Source organism: Anolis carolinensis, chromosome 2, assembly GCF_035594765.1.
Source record: "Anolis carolinensis isolate JA03-04 chromosome 2, rAnoCar3.1.pri, whole genome shotgun sequence".
NCBI lineage: Eukaryota > Metazoa > Chordata > Lepidosauria > Squamata > Dactyloidae > Anolis > Anolis carolinensis.
The window spans coordinates 12,176,859-12,190,891 of NC_085842.1; the positions used below are offsets into that span (position 1 = coordinate 12,176,859).

Below are 14,033 nucleotides of genomic sequence, written 5' to 3' on the forward strand. Positions count from 1 at the left end.
CAATACACCTCAGTCCAAAGAAGCTCCCCAGATCCTTGATTCATGCCTGGCAGGTGTGATGGACTGGATGAGGACCAACAAGCTGAGACTTAATCCAGATAAGACAGAGGTCCTCCTGGTCAGTTGCAAGGCAACTGGGGTATAGAGTGGCAATCTGTGCTCAACAGGGCTACACTCCCCCTTAGGAGACTGCAGTTTGGATGTTCTCCTGGATTCTACACTGACTCTTGAAGCTCAGGTGTCAGCGGTGGCTGGAAGGGCCTTTGCACAGTTAAAACTGGTGCACCAGCTGCGACCGTACCTTGAAAAGCCAGTCTTGATGCTCTACACGTTAGTGACATCTAGAAAGGACTACTGCAATGCACTTATGTGGAGCTACCTTTGAAGACGGCTCAAAAACTGCAATTAGTGCAAAGGTCAGCAGCCAGATTACTAATTGGGGCTATTAAAGCAGCTCCACTGGCTGCCAAGTTTCCAGGCCTAAGTACAGGTTACCTATAAAGCTTCAGGTCCAACCTATCTTCGAGACCACATCTCCTTTTATGAACTGGCGCAAGCAATAAGATCTGCAGTGGAGGCCCTCCTCTCGGTCTCACCTCCATTCCAAGCATGGCTGATGGGGATGAGAAGGCCTTTTCGGTGGTGGCCCCTCCAGCTTTGGAATGCATTCCCTAAAGAGATCGGGTTAGCCCCCACTCTCCAGGCATTCCGTACACAAATGGAAACATGGCTTTTTGCACAGGCCTTTGGACTATGATTAGTACCTTAATCACGAAGCCCAAGGACCTATGATTGGTTCATGCTAGCACTTTATGGACTGATATGGTACACAGCTTGTTTTTATTTGCAGCCTTGAGGCATCTATTGGATTTTAAAATGGTAGGGTTTTTATTAGTATACTATTTAATGCAAATGTTTGTTGTTTATATGCAAATGTATGTTGTTTAATGTAAATGTATGCTGTTTTTGTCACAGCACTTTTGTGTGCGTTTTGTGAACCGCCCGAAGTCCAATTGGGGAGATGGTGGCAGGGTATAAATAAAGTTTTATTATTTTTAGTTATAGGAATCCAAATTGTGAAAAATCATTTAATGAATCAATCAATTAATTAATTACTTTACCTTTGTCCCAATGTAGAGACTCAAGGTGGCTAACAGAAAACATGACACAATGTTAATTTTATAAATAGCAAATGCATTAGAATCTATATCTATATCTATATCTATATCTATCTATGTGTGGTCGAGCGTGACCCCCTCCCACCCCCGGGTCAAATTGTTAAGTGTAACTGGAGCTGTAACGGGAAGAGCTGCTGAGAGCGCTGAGATGAGTTATGCGAACGATTGGAGGAGCCCAGCAACAGATACCAGGTACCATGGATACATTCTATCATGCCCTCTGTATTACAAAGTAATCCCTCCAATAAACGTATACTTTGGTGTGTTACCCTTATATTTGATTCCTTGTATTCTTTTAGCCTCCTGTGTCTTTCTCTCTTTCCTTTTACCTCTGGAAGCTGGCCCCATAGCACCCACAGCCCTCAAGGTGGGGCTCCCTATGCCTCTCACTCTTTCCCAAAGTATACCCTCCCTTCACCCCAATTAACCCTTTTGCCAACTCTTGTCCCAGTGGGTACCCCCGGTTCCCGCATTTGGGAGCCCCCGGTATCCACTGACACCCTGTGTATTATATATAATATAATATTTTATGATCCATATAAAACTTTTTAAAGCCAGTGAACCAAGGCTCAGGTAACCCTTTGCTACCACCTCTTGACCCTGGGACCCCCAGCAGTTTTCCCAGTCATCACTTCAACAATGGATCCAAGCACCTATCATCACTGGAATCAATCCATGGATCCATACGCCGGGCTGCCCGCCCTTTGTGTAGTCACCTGGATACAAAGAAAACACCAATCACCCAGCACTCCTCCAGTATGCTAGGAGGTCCTGCCCCGGTCATCCTCAATGCCATTTCCCCTTTCCCAGGAACTTTATTTATTTATTTATTTACTATATTTCTACCCCACTCTTCTCACCCTGAAGGGGACTCAGAGCGGCTTACAGTTATAGCAAAATCCAATGCCGTATTACAAATGTAACACATTGAGCAATAAAAACAGATAGAACATACAAATACAATTAAAACAGAATTAAAGCATACTGCCTAGTCCCATAATAATCTTTTTTGCCACTACATTTAAGTCAAATTCCCAATTGTACTACTCCCCAAACGCCTGGTTCCAAAGCCAGGTCTTTAGCTTTTTCCTGAAGACCAGGAGGGAAGGGGCCAGTCTGATGTCAACTGGAAGGAAGTGACAGATCCTATTGCCTATTTGCATTAATGAAACTTTAATTAATGGAACTGACTTCATAACCCTCTGAACAATATTCTGGTTTGGAACTCAATGGACACTAGCATCAGAGATGTTAGACTCATTTGCCGAGGACTCATGACACAATTATCGTAACAATCAAATCCATGGGACCAAATGGCCCCCTTTGTTTGTCCCAAGGAGGTGGCATGATAATCCCTTCACAAAACTATGTCTTTTTTTGGTCCAGCTAGCCATCCTCTCCCCTGTCAGCCATTGGAGAGCAGAAATCTGTATCAGAACTGGGGATGCTCTCTCCAATTAGCTGATAGGATTTCTTGATTGGGGAACATTGGATTATAGCGTCTTTGTCTCACCAGGCACAGATGTACAGGCGGCCTGCTGCCGGTACCTGCTATCCGCCTAACAGATCTCGGTATCAGTGATTCAGATTTCCCTATTTGTGGTCCAGATCTCACTATCCATGACTCCTTTAAATTGCTCGATTTCATATCTATATCTATGTTGTTGATCTCGTTCAGTCGTTTTCTACTCTTTGTGACCTCATGGACCAGTCCACGCCAGAGCTCCCTGTCGGCCGTCACCGCCCCCAGTTCCTTCAAGGTCAACCCAGTCACTTCAAGGATACCATTCATCCATCTTGCCCTTGGTCGTCCTCTCTTCCTTTTTCCTTCCATTTTCCCCAGCATCATGATCTTTTCCAAGCTTTCCTGTCTCCTCATGATGTGGCCAAAATACTTCAACTTTGCCTCTAATATCCTTCCCTCCAGTGAGCAGCTGGGCATTATTTCCTGGAGGATGGACTGGTTGGATCTTCTTGCGGTCCAAGGCACTCTCAGGATTTTCCTCCAGCACCAGAGTTCAAAAGCGTCGCTCTTCCTTCGCTCAGCCTTCCTTATGGTCCAGCTTTCACAACCATAGGTTACTATGGGGAATACCATTGCTTTCACTATGCAGACCTTCGTTGCCAGTGTGATGTCTCTGCTCTTCACTATTTTGTCAAGGTTGGCCATTGCTCTCCTCCCAAGAAGTAGACCTCTTCTGATTTCCTGGCTGCAGTCTGCATCTGCAGTGATCTTCTCGCCTAGAAATATAAAGTCTGTCACTGCCTCCACGTTTTCTCCCTCTATTTGCCAGTTGTCAATTGGTCTGGTTGCCATGATCTTGGTTTTCTTGATGTTTAACTGCAACCCAGCTTTTGCACTTTCTTCTTTCACCTTGGTGATAAGGCTCCTCAGCTCCTCCTCGCTTTCGGTCATCAGAGTGGTATCATCTGCATACCTAAGTTTGTTAATGTTTCTTCCAGCAATTTTAACTCCGGCCTTGGATTCGTCAAGCACCGCATGTCGCATGATGTGTTCTGCGTACAAGTTGAATAGGTAGGGCGATAGTATACAGCCCTGCCGTACTCCTTTCCCAATCTTGAACCAGTCTGTTGTTCCGTGGTCTGTTCTTACTGTGGCTACTTGGTCTTTATACAGATTTCTCAGAAGACAGACAAGGTGACTTGGAATCCCCATACCACCAAGCACATGCCACAGTTTGTTATGGTCCACACAGTCTATACACACTATATCTATACACATAATAAAAGTGAAAATATGCATGTGTGTATGCGGCTGGAGTGTCCACTTACACAGAAAAGCTCCTGCCTCCACAAATAGCTATAGCTCCCATTACTCAGGAAACACAAATGGCCCTCCCTCCAATGGCATTGAAGGTTATAGTGAGTGCCATGAACATTTATGAGAGCCCTGCCAATGTCCTCCACAAACACCATACTGCCCACCACCCAAGTGAAGGTTTTCATTCAGTGACCATATTATCCTAGATTTTCTGTTTTTCTCAACCACAGACATCCCAGTGTTTCTTACTCTCTATTGCTGTGGAATTTGCATGACCCCACCCACTGCTTCTCCCTTAACCCTTTTCTAATCTTGTCTATGGCACACAGCAAACAGAGGAATTGAATAGCAACTGAACATACTAGAGAGGTTTGTGGAGAATTCACCATGATTTATAGGAATCATAGGTACTGGGATGCTTAGTTCACCTGCAATCTAAGAGCACTCTGAAGTCCACCAACAATGGACCTGGAACTAACTTGGCACACAGAACCCTTATGATCAACAAAAAATACTGGAGATCTTTGGAGGGATTTATAGGAGTTGTGGTTTACCTACATCCAGAGTGCACTATGAACCCAAAAAAAACGATGGATCTGGATCTAACTTGACATGCATACCCGATATGTCCACATTTGAATCCTGGTGGGTTTCGAGGGGAATTGGCCTGGACATTTTGGAGTTGTAGGTACTGGGATTTATAATTCACCTGCAATCAATGAGAACTCTGAACTCCACCAAAGATGGAATTGGTCCAAACTGGGCATACAGAGGCCCCATGACCAGCAAAAAATACTAGAGGTCTTTGGGGAAAATTCACCTTGATTTGGGGGAGTTGTAGTTCACCTACATCCAGAGAGCACTGTGAACCCAGACACCAGTGGATCTGGACCAAACTAGGCACACATACCTGATATGTCGAAATGTGATTACTGGAGGGGCTTGGGGGGAACTGACCTTCCTTTCTGGGAGTTGTAGTTTACCCACAACCAGAGAAACTATGATCTCCACCAATGATGGACCTGGACCAATCTTGTCACACAGAACCCCCATGACTAACTCAACCTACTGCAGGGGTTTGAGGGGACTGACTCACCATAGTGAAAGTTGTAGTTTATCCTACAGTCCGACAGCACACTGAACCCCACCCATGATGCAGCTAGAGCAAATTTGTCCAACATAGCAAACTTTAAGTACTGATGGAGTTTCTCGGAGTTAACCTGGCATAGTGTGAGTTGTAGTTCACCCACAACCGTATGCATTTTGTACAATTTTTCACATAGCAAGTACATAGACAATAACATAAAACAAAATAAAATAGAAGCATTATAACAAACTATAAAACCATCAACAAACCAAACAGTGACCGGAAATAACTGTCAGTTCCTGGGCGTGGGTGGACAGACTGGTGCAAATAACGAACCTAGACCAAATGTGGTACACAGACCGCCCCCATGACCCACTTTACACCCTGCAGTGGTATAGTGGAGGATTGACAACAGATGATGGAATTTGCAGTACCTTCATCCACATCCAGAGACTATTGCAACCCTCACAAATGACAGACCTGGACCAAATTTGGTACACATACCCCCCATGATGCATTTTATGTCCTGGTCATGTTTGGAGGAGGATGCACTATGGATGACAGGATTTTTAGTACCTTCACCCACATCCAGAGACAAGTGCTAACTCCATCACCCAGGATCTGGACCAATTTTGGCACACAGACTCCCTATGATGCACCTTATGTCCTGGTGAGAGTTGGCGGAGGATGGACCACTGATGATGGGATCTGCAGCACCTTCATCCACTTCCAGAGAACACTGCGAGCCCCACTAATGATGGGCCTGGACCAAACTTTCAACACAGATCCCCCATGACCATCTGAACATACTGGAGGGGACTGGGGGGAATTGAACTTTATTTCAGAGAGCTGTAGTTCACCTGCATCCAGGTAGCACTGAACCCTGGACCAAACTTGGCACACAGATCCAACATGGCCAACTGTGAATACTGGCAAGGTATGGGGGTGACTGCTCTTGCCATATGGGAGTTGTAGTTCACCCTTATCCACAGAGCACTGAACCCAGCCAATGATGGATCTGGACCAAACTTGGCACACAGACCCAATATGGCCAACTGCAAATACTGGTGGAGTTTGGGGGTGATTGCCCTGGGAATCTGGGAGTTGTAGTTCACCCTTATACAGAGAGGACTGAATCTGGTTGACATCGGATCTGGACCAAATTTGGCACACTCACCCAACATGACCAACCTTGAATACAGGCGGGGTGATTGCCCTTGGAATCTGGGAGTTATAGTTCACCTGCATCCTTATGCATTTTCTAATGGGAGCATTCATAAAAAAAACAAAAGCAAAGACTTGCTTCCCCCCCCCCAAATAAATAGCATTACAAATTGTCTGATATTACCTAACACCCCAAAACAAACAATGCCTTTTTCTAATAACCCAGACATTGCCAGGTCCCCAAACTAGTGTATGTAATAAAAGTGTATGCATGTATTTTCCAAGATGGCTCCCACTTTCAGAGAGCACTGTAACTCCTGCCAACAATAGATCTGGACCAAACTTGGCACACAGATCCCCCCATGACCAAAATAACATACCGGAAGAGTTTGGGGTGGATTGACGATGGTTTATGGGAGTTATAGATCACCAACTTCCAGATACGACTCTGAACACAGCCAACAATCGATCTCGACGAAACCTGGCACACATATCCAACATGGCCAAATATAAATTCCGTTGGGGGGTTTTTGTGTGGGGATAGGCTGATCCACTTTTTGGGAATTGTAGTTGGCCCACAATCAAAGAACACTGTGAACTCAACTGACAATGGAATTGGACCAAACTTGACATGCATACCCAACATGGCCAACTTTGAATATTGGTGGGGCTTGGGGAAAATTAAACCACACTTTGGGAATTGTAGTTCTCCTCCAATCAAAGACCACTGTGCATCCAGCTGACAATACATCTGAGCCAAACTTGGTCTCCACGCTGCTACTGGGAGCATATAGGCCTTACGTGTTTCCTAGGCAGGGGGAGCACAGGACCCCCACAGAGCCCCTGATCGTCCTTAGGGCTTCAAGGAGCACATTGTGAGCACAGCTGATCTAGACCAAACTTGGCACACATAACTAACATGACCAACTTTGAATGCTGATCGGGTTTGGAAGGAACTGACCTTGATTTTAGGAGTTCTAGTTCACCCATATCCAGAGAGCACTGTGAACCCAACCAACAATGTTTTCTGGGTACCTAAGCTAGCACATATATAATTTTAAAAAAAATTAAATCTTTTGTGTCATGAGAGAAAGATTAAAATATAATAAAAAATACAATTAAAACTACATTTTAAAAACTACACAGTGCTGCAAAATCCCACGCACACCATTCAACTCAGACCAGACCACATCTGAAATTACAGAATATTCAAGAAGGCTATTAAGAAGCTGGAACACATCCACCGAAAGGCGAGCAAAGTGATCAAACAATACAATTTTATTTATCTTCCGCCCTATCTCCCTGGGAGGACTCAAAGGCCAAGAAACCACACCTTTTCAGAGGCAGGTGAGAGGAAGCTGGGTATTTTTTGCTTGGAGAAGAAAGGGCTGAGAGGGCTCGTGGATGCCATGTTTAAATATTTCAAAGGATACCCATTGAGGAGGAGACAAGCTTGCTTTTCTGCTGCTCTAAAGACTAAAGATTCAACTTGCAGGAAAAGAGATCCCTTATGAACATTAGGAAGAACTTCCTGGTGGTAAGACCTGTTCGGCAAAGGAATAAGCTGCTACTTGGGAATCTGGTGGAGTCTTCCTTTGTGGGGGGTTTTAAGCAGAGGCGGGATATGCATCTGCTGGGAGTGTTTTGATTGTATGTTCCTGCATGGCAAAATGGGGCTGGACTGGATGGCTCGAGGGCAGTGGTTCCCAAACTTATTTGGCCTACCGCCCCCTTTCCAGAAAAAATATGACTCAGCGCCCCCTGGAAAGGGGGGCATGGCTTAGAGGGGTGGGCGTGGCTCCTGCTCAAGAGGGCCGGGCTGAGCCTCTCCCCTAGTCCAAGATGCAGGGCTGGAAGGGGGAGGTGGAGGTGGGCAGGGCCACAAATGGGCAGCCAGGACTGGGATGGGCGGAGTTATGCAGCCGGGACTGGGATGGGCGGAGCTCTGAGGCAGGGTTGAGCTTCTATCCCTGTCCTGCGGTGCCTGCTAGGACACAGGGGGCGGGGATAGAGGAGGGGGAGGGGCCTCTTCCCAAGTGCCTGACGGGGCTGAACCTCTATACCCCGCCCCCGTGTTCTAACAAGCGCCTCAGGGGAGGTATACAGAGGCTCAGCCCTGTCTTGCACTCTGGGAAAAGGTCCCACCCCCACCCCTAGCCCCGCCCTTTAGTCCTAAAAGGCCTCTCAGGAGAGATATAGAGGCTCAACCCTGTCTTGGGCTCTTGGAAAGAGGCCCCGCCCCCTTCCCTAGCGCTGCCCCCTGTGTCCCAACAAGTGCCTCAGGAGAGGTATAGAGGCTCAGCCCTGTCTCGGGCTCTTGGGAAGAAGCCACGGCCACTCCTCTAGCTCCGCCCCCTGTGTGTCCTAACAGGCACCTCAGGTGCTCAGCCCTGTCCCCGTGTCCTAATAGGTGCCATCACCACCACCCCTGGATCGCTCCAGTGCCCACCAGGGGGTGGTAGCGCCCACTTTGGGAATCACTGCTTTAGGGTTTACTATTATACAGTTTTGCAAATCCAACCCTGTTGAAATTAGTTTGTCTTGTCCTCCAAAATCCAAAATTATCCCCATGGGTGGTTGAGGAACTGACATTTTTACTTTCTGATGGTTCAATGTATATGAAGTTTGTCTCATGAGCAACACTGTTACAGATAAAACTATTGGCTATTTGTATAATAAGACATATATAAAATACTAGCTGTGCCCAGCCACGCGTTGCTGTGGCGAAGTCTGGTGGTCTGGGAAATAAAGTATTGGGGAATTGGTGGTAGTTAAGGTCAAGGGTCAAGGTTTTCCCCAGACATTAAGTCCAGTCGTGTCTGACTCTGGGGGTTGGTGCTCATCTCCATTTCTAAGCCGAAGAGCCGGCGTTGTCCGTAGACTCCTCCAAGGTCATGTGGGATGACTACATGGAGCGGCGTTACCTTCCCACCGGAGCAGTACCTATTGATGCACTCACATTTGCATGTTTTCGAACTTCTGGGTTGGCAGAAGCTGGAGCTAACAGTGGGGGCTCTCTCCGCTCCCCCAATTCAAATCTGTGGCCTTTCGGTCCAGAAGTTCAGCAGCTCAGCGCTTTAACACGCTGTGCCATCAGGGGATATTATATCATAAGGTTGTGAATATACAATATTTCTGATTGGGTTTTTTTTGTTTGTTGGAGGCAAGTATGAATGCTGCAATTAGGAAAAATGATTAGGATGTAATGGCCTTGCAGCTTTAAAGCCTGGCTGTTTCCTCTCTGAGTGAATTTTTTGTTGGGAGGTGTTAGCTGGCCCTGATTGTTTCTTGTCTGGAATTCCTTTGTTTTCAGAGTGGTGTTGTTTGCGATATTTTATGTGCTTCTACTGTCTGTGACCCTGAGAAAACAGAGGATTTGCCAGACTTTGATGATGGGAATACTTTGTTGGGAGGTGTTAGCTGGCCCTGATTGTTTCCTGTGTGAAATTCCCCTGTTTATTTACTGTCCTGGTTTTAGAGATTATATTGTTCTGCATTATTCTATCCCAGTAATTATTTCATATTAAAGAAGAATCTCACTTATCCAACATTCGCTTATACAGTGTTCTGGATTATCCAACGCAGTCTGCCTTTTCATAATGTTTTTGTAGTCAGTGTTTTAAATTCATTGTGGTATTTTAGTGGTAAATTTGTAAATACAGTACAGTAGAGTCTCACTTATCCAACATAAACGGGCCGGCAGAATGTTGGATAAGCGAATATGTTGGATAATAAGGAGGGATTAAGGATAAGCCTATTAAACATCAAATTAAGTTATGATTTCACAAATTAAGGACCAAAACATCATGTTAGACAACAAATTTGGAAGAAAAAGTAGTTCAATACACAGTAATTCTATGTAGAAATTACTGGATTTATGAATTTAACACCAAAATATCACGATATATTGAAAGCATTGACTACAGAAATGCGTTGGATAATCCAGAACGTTGGATAAGCGAGTGTTGGATAAGTGAGACTCTACTGTAAATACTACATAGCATTACTGCGCATTGAACTACTTTTTCTGTCAAATTTGTTGTATAATATGATGTTTTGGTGCTTCATTTGTATAACGATTACCTAATTTCATGTTTAATTGGCTTTTCCTGAATCCCTTCTTATTATCCAACATATTCACTTATCCTGCCGGCCTGTTTACGTTGGATAAGTGAGACTCTACTGTATATTTCTAATCTTATGTTATCTGCTCAGAACTGGATTATATGAGGCTCCTTCTTCACAGCTGTATAAAATGCACACTGAAGTGGATTATATGGTAGTGTGGACTCAAGATAATCCAGTGCAAAGCAGATAATATAAGATTATAAATGGGTTATATAGCTGTGTGGAAGGGCCTTGAGTCTACACTGCCATATAATCCAGTGCAAATTAGATAATCTGTGGAAGAAGCCTCAGTGAGGCCTAAATCTGCCTGTCCCCTAACTGAAACCTGGCTGTCCCTTGGTTGCTAGGCAACCAAGTGGGCAGAGATTAGCCCTCTAAACTGGCAGCAATTGGATAAAAAAATTATTGCTCTCCCTCTAATTAGGACTTTATTTTTCTTTTCTTTTTGTTGTATCAACCTTGAGGCGTGGATGATGGGTTGTGTTGTCAAATTTTGAGGTTGGGGGGCCTGTACTTTTGTTGTTTTGTGAATTGCCGTGATGCCATCACTCTTTTATATATATAGATCAGTGAATTTCATGTTTAGACTTGGGTCCCATCTCCAAACTATTCATGATGTATATGCAAAACCCTAAACTCTTCTGGTCTCAAGCATTTTGGAAACAAGAGGAAACTAAATTTGAGTTTGCTCCCTGGATAATCTATGGCAGGCATGGGAAAACTTTGACCCTCCGGGCATTTTGAGCTTCAACTCCTATAACTCCTAACAGCAGAATTGTGGGAGTACAAGTCCAAAACGCCTGGATGGCTGAAGTTTGCCCATGCTGGTCTATAGGATACAGGTTGGGTTACACCTGACTTCACATGTAGGAGTCTTTGTAGACCACAAGCTGACCATGAGCCAACAGTATGATGCAGCAGTAAAAAAGGCCAATGTGACTTGATCTGCATCAACAGGAGTCTAGTGTCTAGCTCGAGGGAAGTCACAGCTTCACTCTCTTCTGCTTTAGTCAAATCTCACCTGGAATAATAGCCTAAGTCCAGTTCTGGGCATGACAATTCAATAAGGAATTGATGAGATAAAAGATGTCCAGAGGAGAGTGACTTGAAATGGTCAAAGGTCTGGAATCCAAGCCATATGAGGAGCAGCTAAAGGAGCTGGTCTACTTCTCTGGAGATTTTTTAAGCAGAAGCTGGATGGCCATTTGTCAGGAGGGCTTTGATTGTGCATGGCAGAAAGGGGTTGGACTGGGGTTGAACCCCTTTGGTGGTTTGTCCAACTGTATGAATCAGTTTAGCCTTTAACTGCTGGAATGAAGGCATCTGAGGCCCCTTCCACACAGCTGAATAAAATCCCATACTTTCTGCTTTGAACTGGGATACATGGCAGTGTGGACTCAGATAACCCAGTTCAAAGCAGATATTGTGAGTTATTCTGCCTTGATATTCTGGGTTATATGTGTAGAAGGGCTTTGAGTGAAGGCTGGAGCTTGTACTGGGGGCACGAGCTGACTGGTCAGTCACTGGCAGGTTAGGCCTTCCTTCCTTCCTTCCTTTTTCACACGCTCCAATGTCTTCTCCTCTTCCTCTTCTTTCCTCTTTCCTCCATTTCTAGACCCTCCTCTGGACCTTTAACTCCCAATGATGGTTCTGCCAGTCTGGCCAAAACGCTGCTATCGTCCCCGGCTGTTGTGGGGACTGCTCTCCACCATGATTGTTCTCATGACCCTTCGCTTTCTGACCAGTGGGGGCCACGAGGAGCTGCTCTCACATTCTCTGCCTTACTTCATGCCAGACAAGGGGCACCCTATCAGCCCCCCACTCCTGCCCTCCTCAGATGACTTCCTCCTTCTGCCGACGCCCGAGGCCCGCTCTTCCACGGATCCTTCCCTCCTGGTCCTGGTTGTCAGCACTCCTCACCATGTAACTCAGCGACAGGCAATCCGGTCCACGTGGGGAGGGGCCCGCTGGGCTGGGAAGTTCACGGTCCGGACTTTCTTTGTCTTGGGGCTGCCCCGGGAACCCTCGCTTCAGTCAGCACTAGAACAGGAGGCGGCCGAGCACCAGGACCTGGTCCAGGGTCGGTTCTTGGACACCTATGGCAACCTGACGCTGAAGACACTGTCCCTCATGGGCTGGGCAGCCACCCACTGTCCTGGCATCCTCTTTTTGGTAAAGGTGGATGATGATATCTTCCTAAACCTCCCTGGCCTGGCTGAGGAGCTGGAACACCACACCACCCTGGTACCCACCTACCTAGGTGAGATCCACTGGCGGGCCTGGCCCAACCGGGACTCCCGAAGCAAGCACTACATCCCCGCCAGCCTTTATCCAGCAGAGCACTTTCCCCTCTACTGCAGCGGCGCAGTCTATGTCCTTTCAGGGACTGCTGTGCCCATTTTGCTAGGGGCCTCCCGCCATGTGCCCCTAGTGCCTGTGGAGGACGTCTTCGTGGGGCTCTGTGCCCATTGGGCAGGCATCCTCCCCCAGCACCTGGCCCGACTGACTGGTGCGGCCCACTATCCGCCAGACCCCTGTTGCTACCGGGAGGTTCTCCTCAGCGTACACAAGGTGACCCCCATCGAGATGGCAGCTGTCTGGGACTCAACCACTCCTTACAAGAAGACATGCCAGGTCTGGCAGTGGGCACTGGGGTTCCTGCGGTGCAAGGCCCTGGCCTGGATGGCTGACCTGTAAGTGAAGGGGCAGCTGAGTGTCTCTGGACAAATGGTCATCTGGCTGAAAGTTCATGCTAGCTAGAGGTCAAGCTGTGGCCAAAGCTCTCTGGTAATAATTTTGGGCATCTCTCCATCTGCCCATCCATCCATCTTGGCCTCTCTGCTCCTGCTGCTTATTCAGATCAGAACTGGGAATGTTTAAATTAGGCCAATTTGGATAGTTTGTTTATAGCTTCTAGGAGTGGGTTCCCAGCCTCCCACTATTGCAGTCATTTAAGGAACAGTGTTCAAACACTGCTGTCTTGTGTTCTTTGCTTTTGGGAGAAGAAGAGAGATCTACAAAGCAACTGATGGATGGATTTATTGATGTATACCTGTGGGGCTCCCACATGATTGAGAAGCTTCAGGACCCCAAAGGAGCAGAAAGATGGACTTGGCATTACCACATTGGGAGATGGCCTGAACTAACTTTTGCATTCAAAAGAAGGGAAAGAGGCAGGACAGCAATATCTGACTAATCTAAATGGATTCAAGTCTCCAGGACCAGATGAACTACATCCAGGGGTATTAAAAGAACCGGCAGAAGTAATTTCTGAACCAATGACAATCATCTTTAAGGATTTCTGGAGAACACGAGAAGTTCCAGCAGATTTGAAGAAGGCAAATCCCCTTCTTTTTACCCCATCTTCCAAAAAGGCAAAAAGGAAGATCCAAACAATTACTGCCTGGCATGAAACGTTTTGGAGGCATAGCATTTGTGATGGCGCGAGTGGCGCCATCTATATGTCAAACTATAAGTTTCAAGATTTGAATTGTTGTATCATGCCTGATTTTGCCCTTACCCTGTAAATGTAGTTGGATTGGTTATTTATATCTGTCAATCAATGTTGTTTGTACCTGTTATATTGCTCACTCAGCAAAACTGTTTGGCTCCACCTCTTCCTGGAGTAGGACTGTGTTTCCTCCTTTTCATTCCACTCTATCGGATGGACGTGAAAGAGAGGCTTGGCTCTGAA

At 46.1% G+C, this 14,033-nt stretch overlaps 1 protein-coding gene across 1 annotated transcript; it reads left to right on the forward strand.

Moving 5' to 3' along the window:
• The first annotated feature begins 7,571 nt into the window (after nucleotides 1-7,571).
• On the forward strand, nucleotides 7,572-13,767 carry LOC103280836 (beta-1,3-galactosyltransferase 4). Its single transcript, XM_008121067.2, has 2 exons — nucleotides 7,572-7,748; nucleotides 11,955-13,767. Exon 2 carries the CDS (start codon nucleotides 11,981-11,983, stop codon nucleotides 13,034-13,036), a length of 1,056 nt encoding a protein of 351 aa, XP_008119274.2. The 5' UTR covers nucleotides 7,572-7,748; nucleotides 11,955-11,980; the 3' UTR covers nucleotides 13,037-13,767.
• The last annotated feature ends 266 nt before the right edge of the window (nucleotides 13,768-14,033 follow it).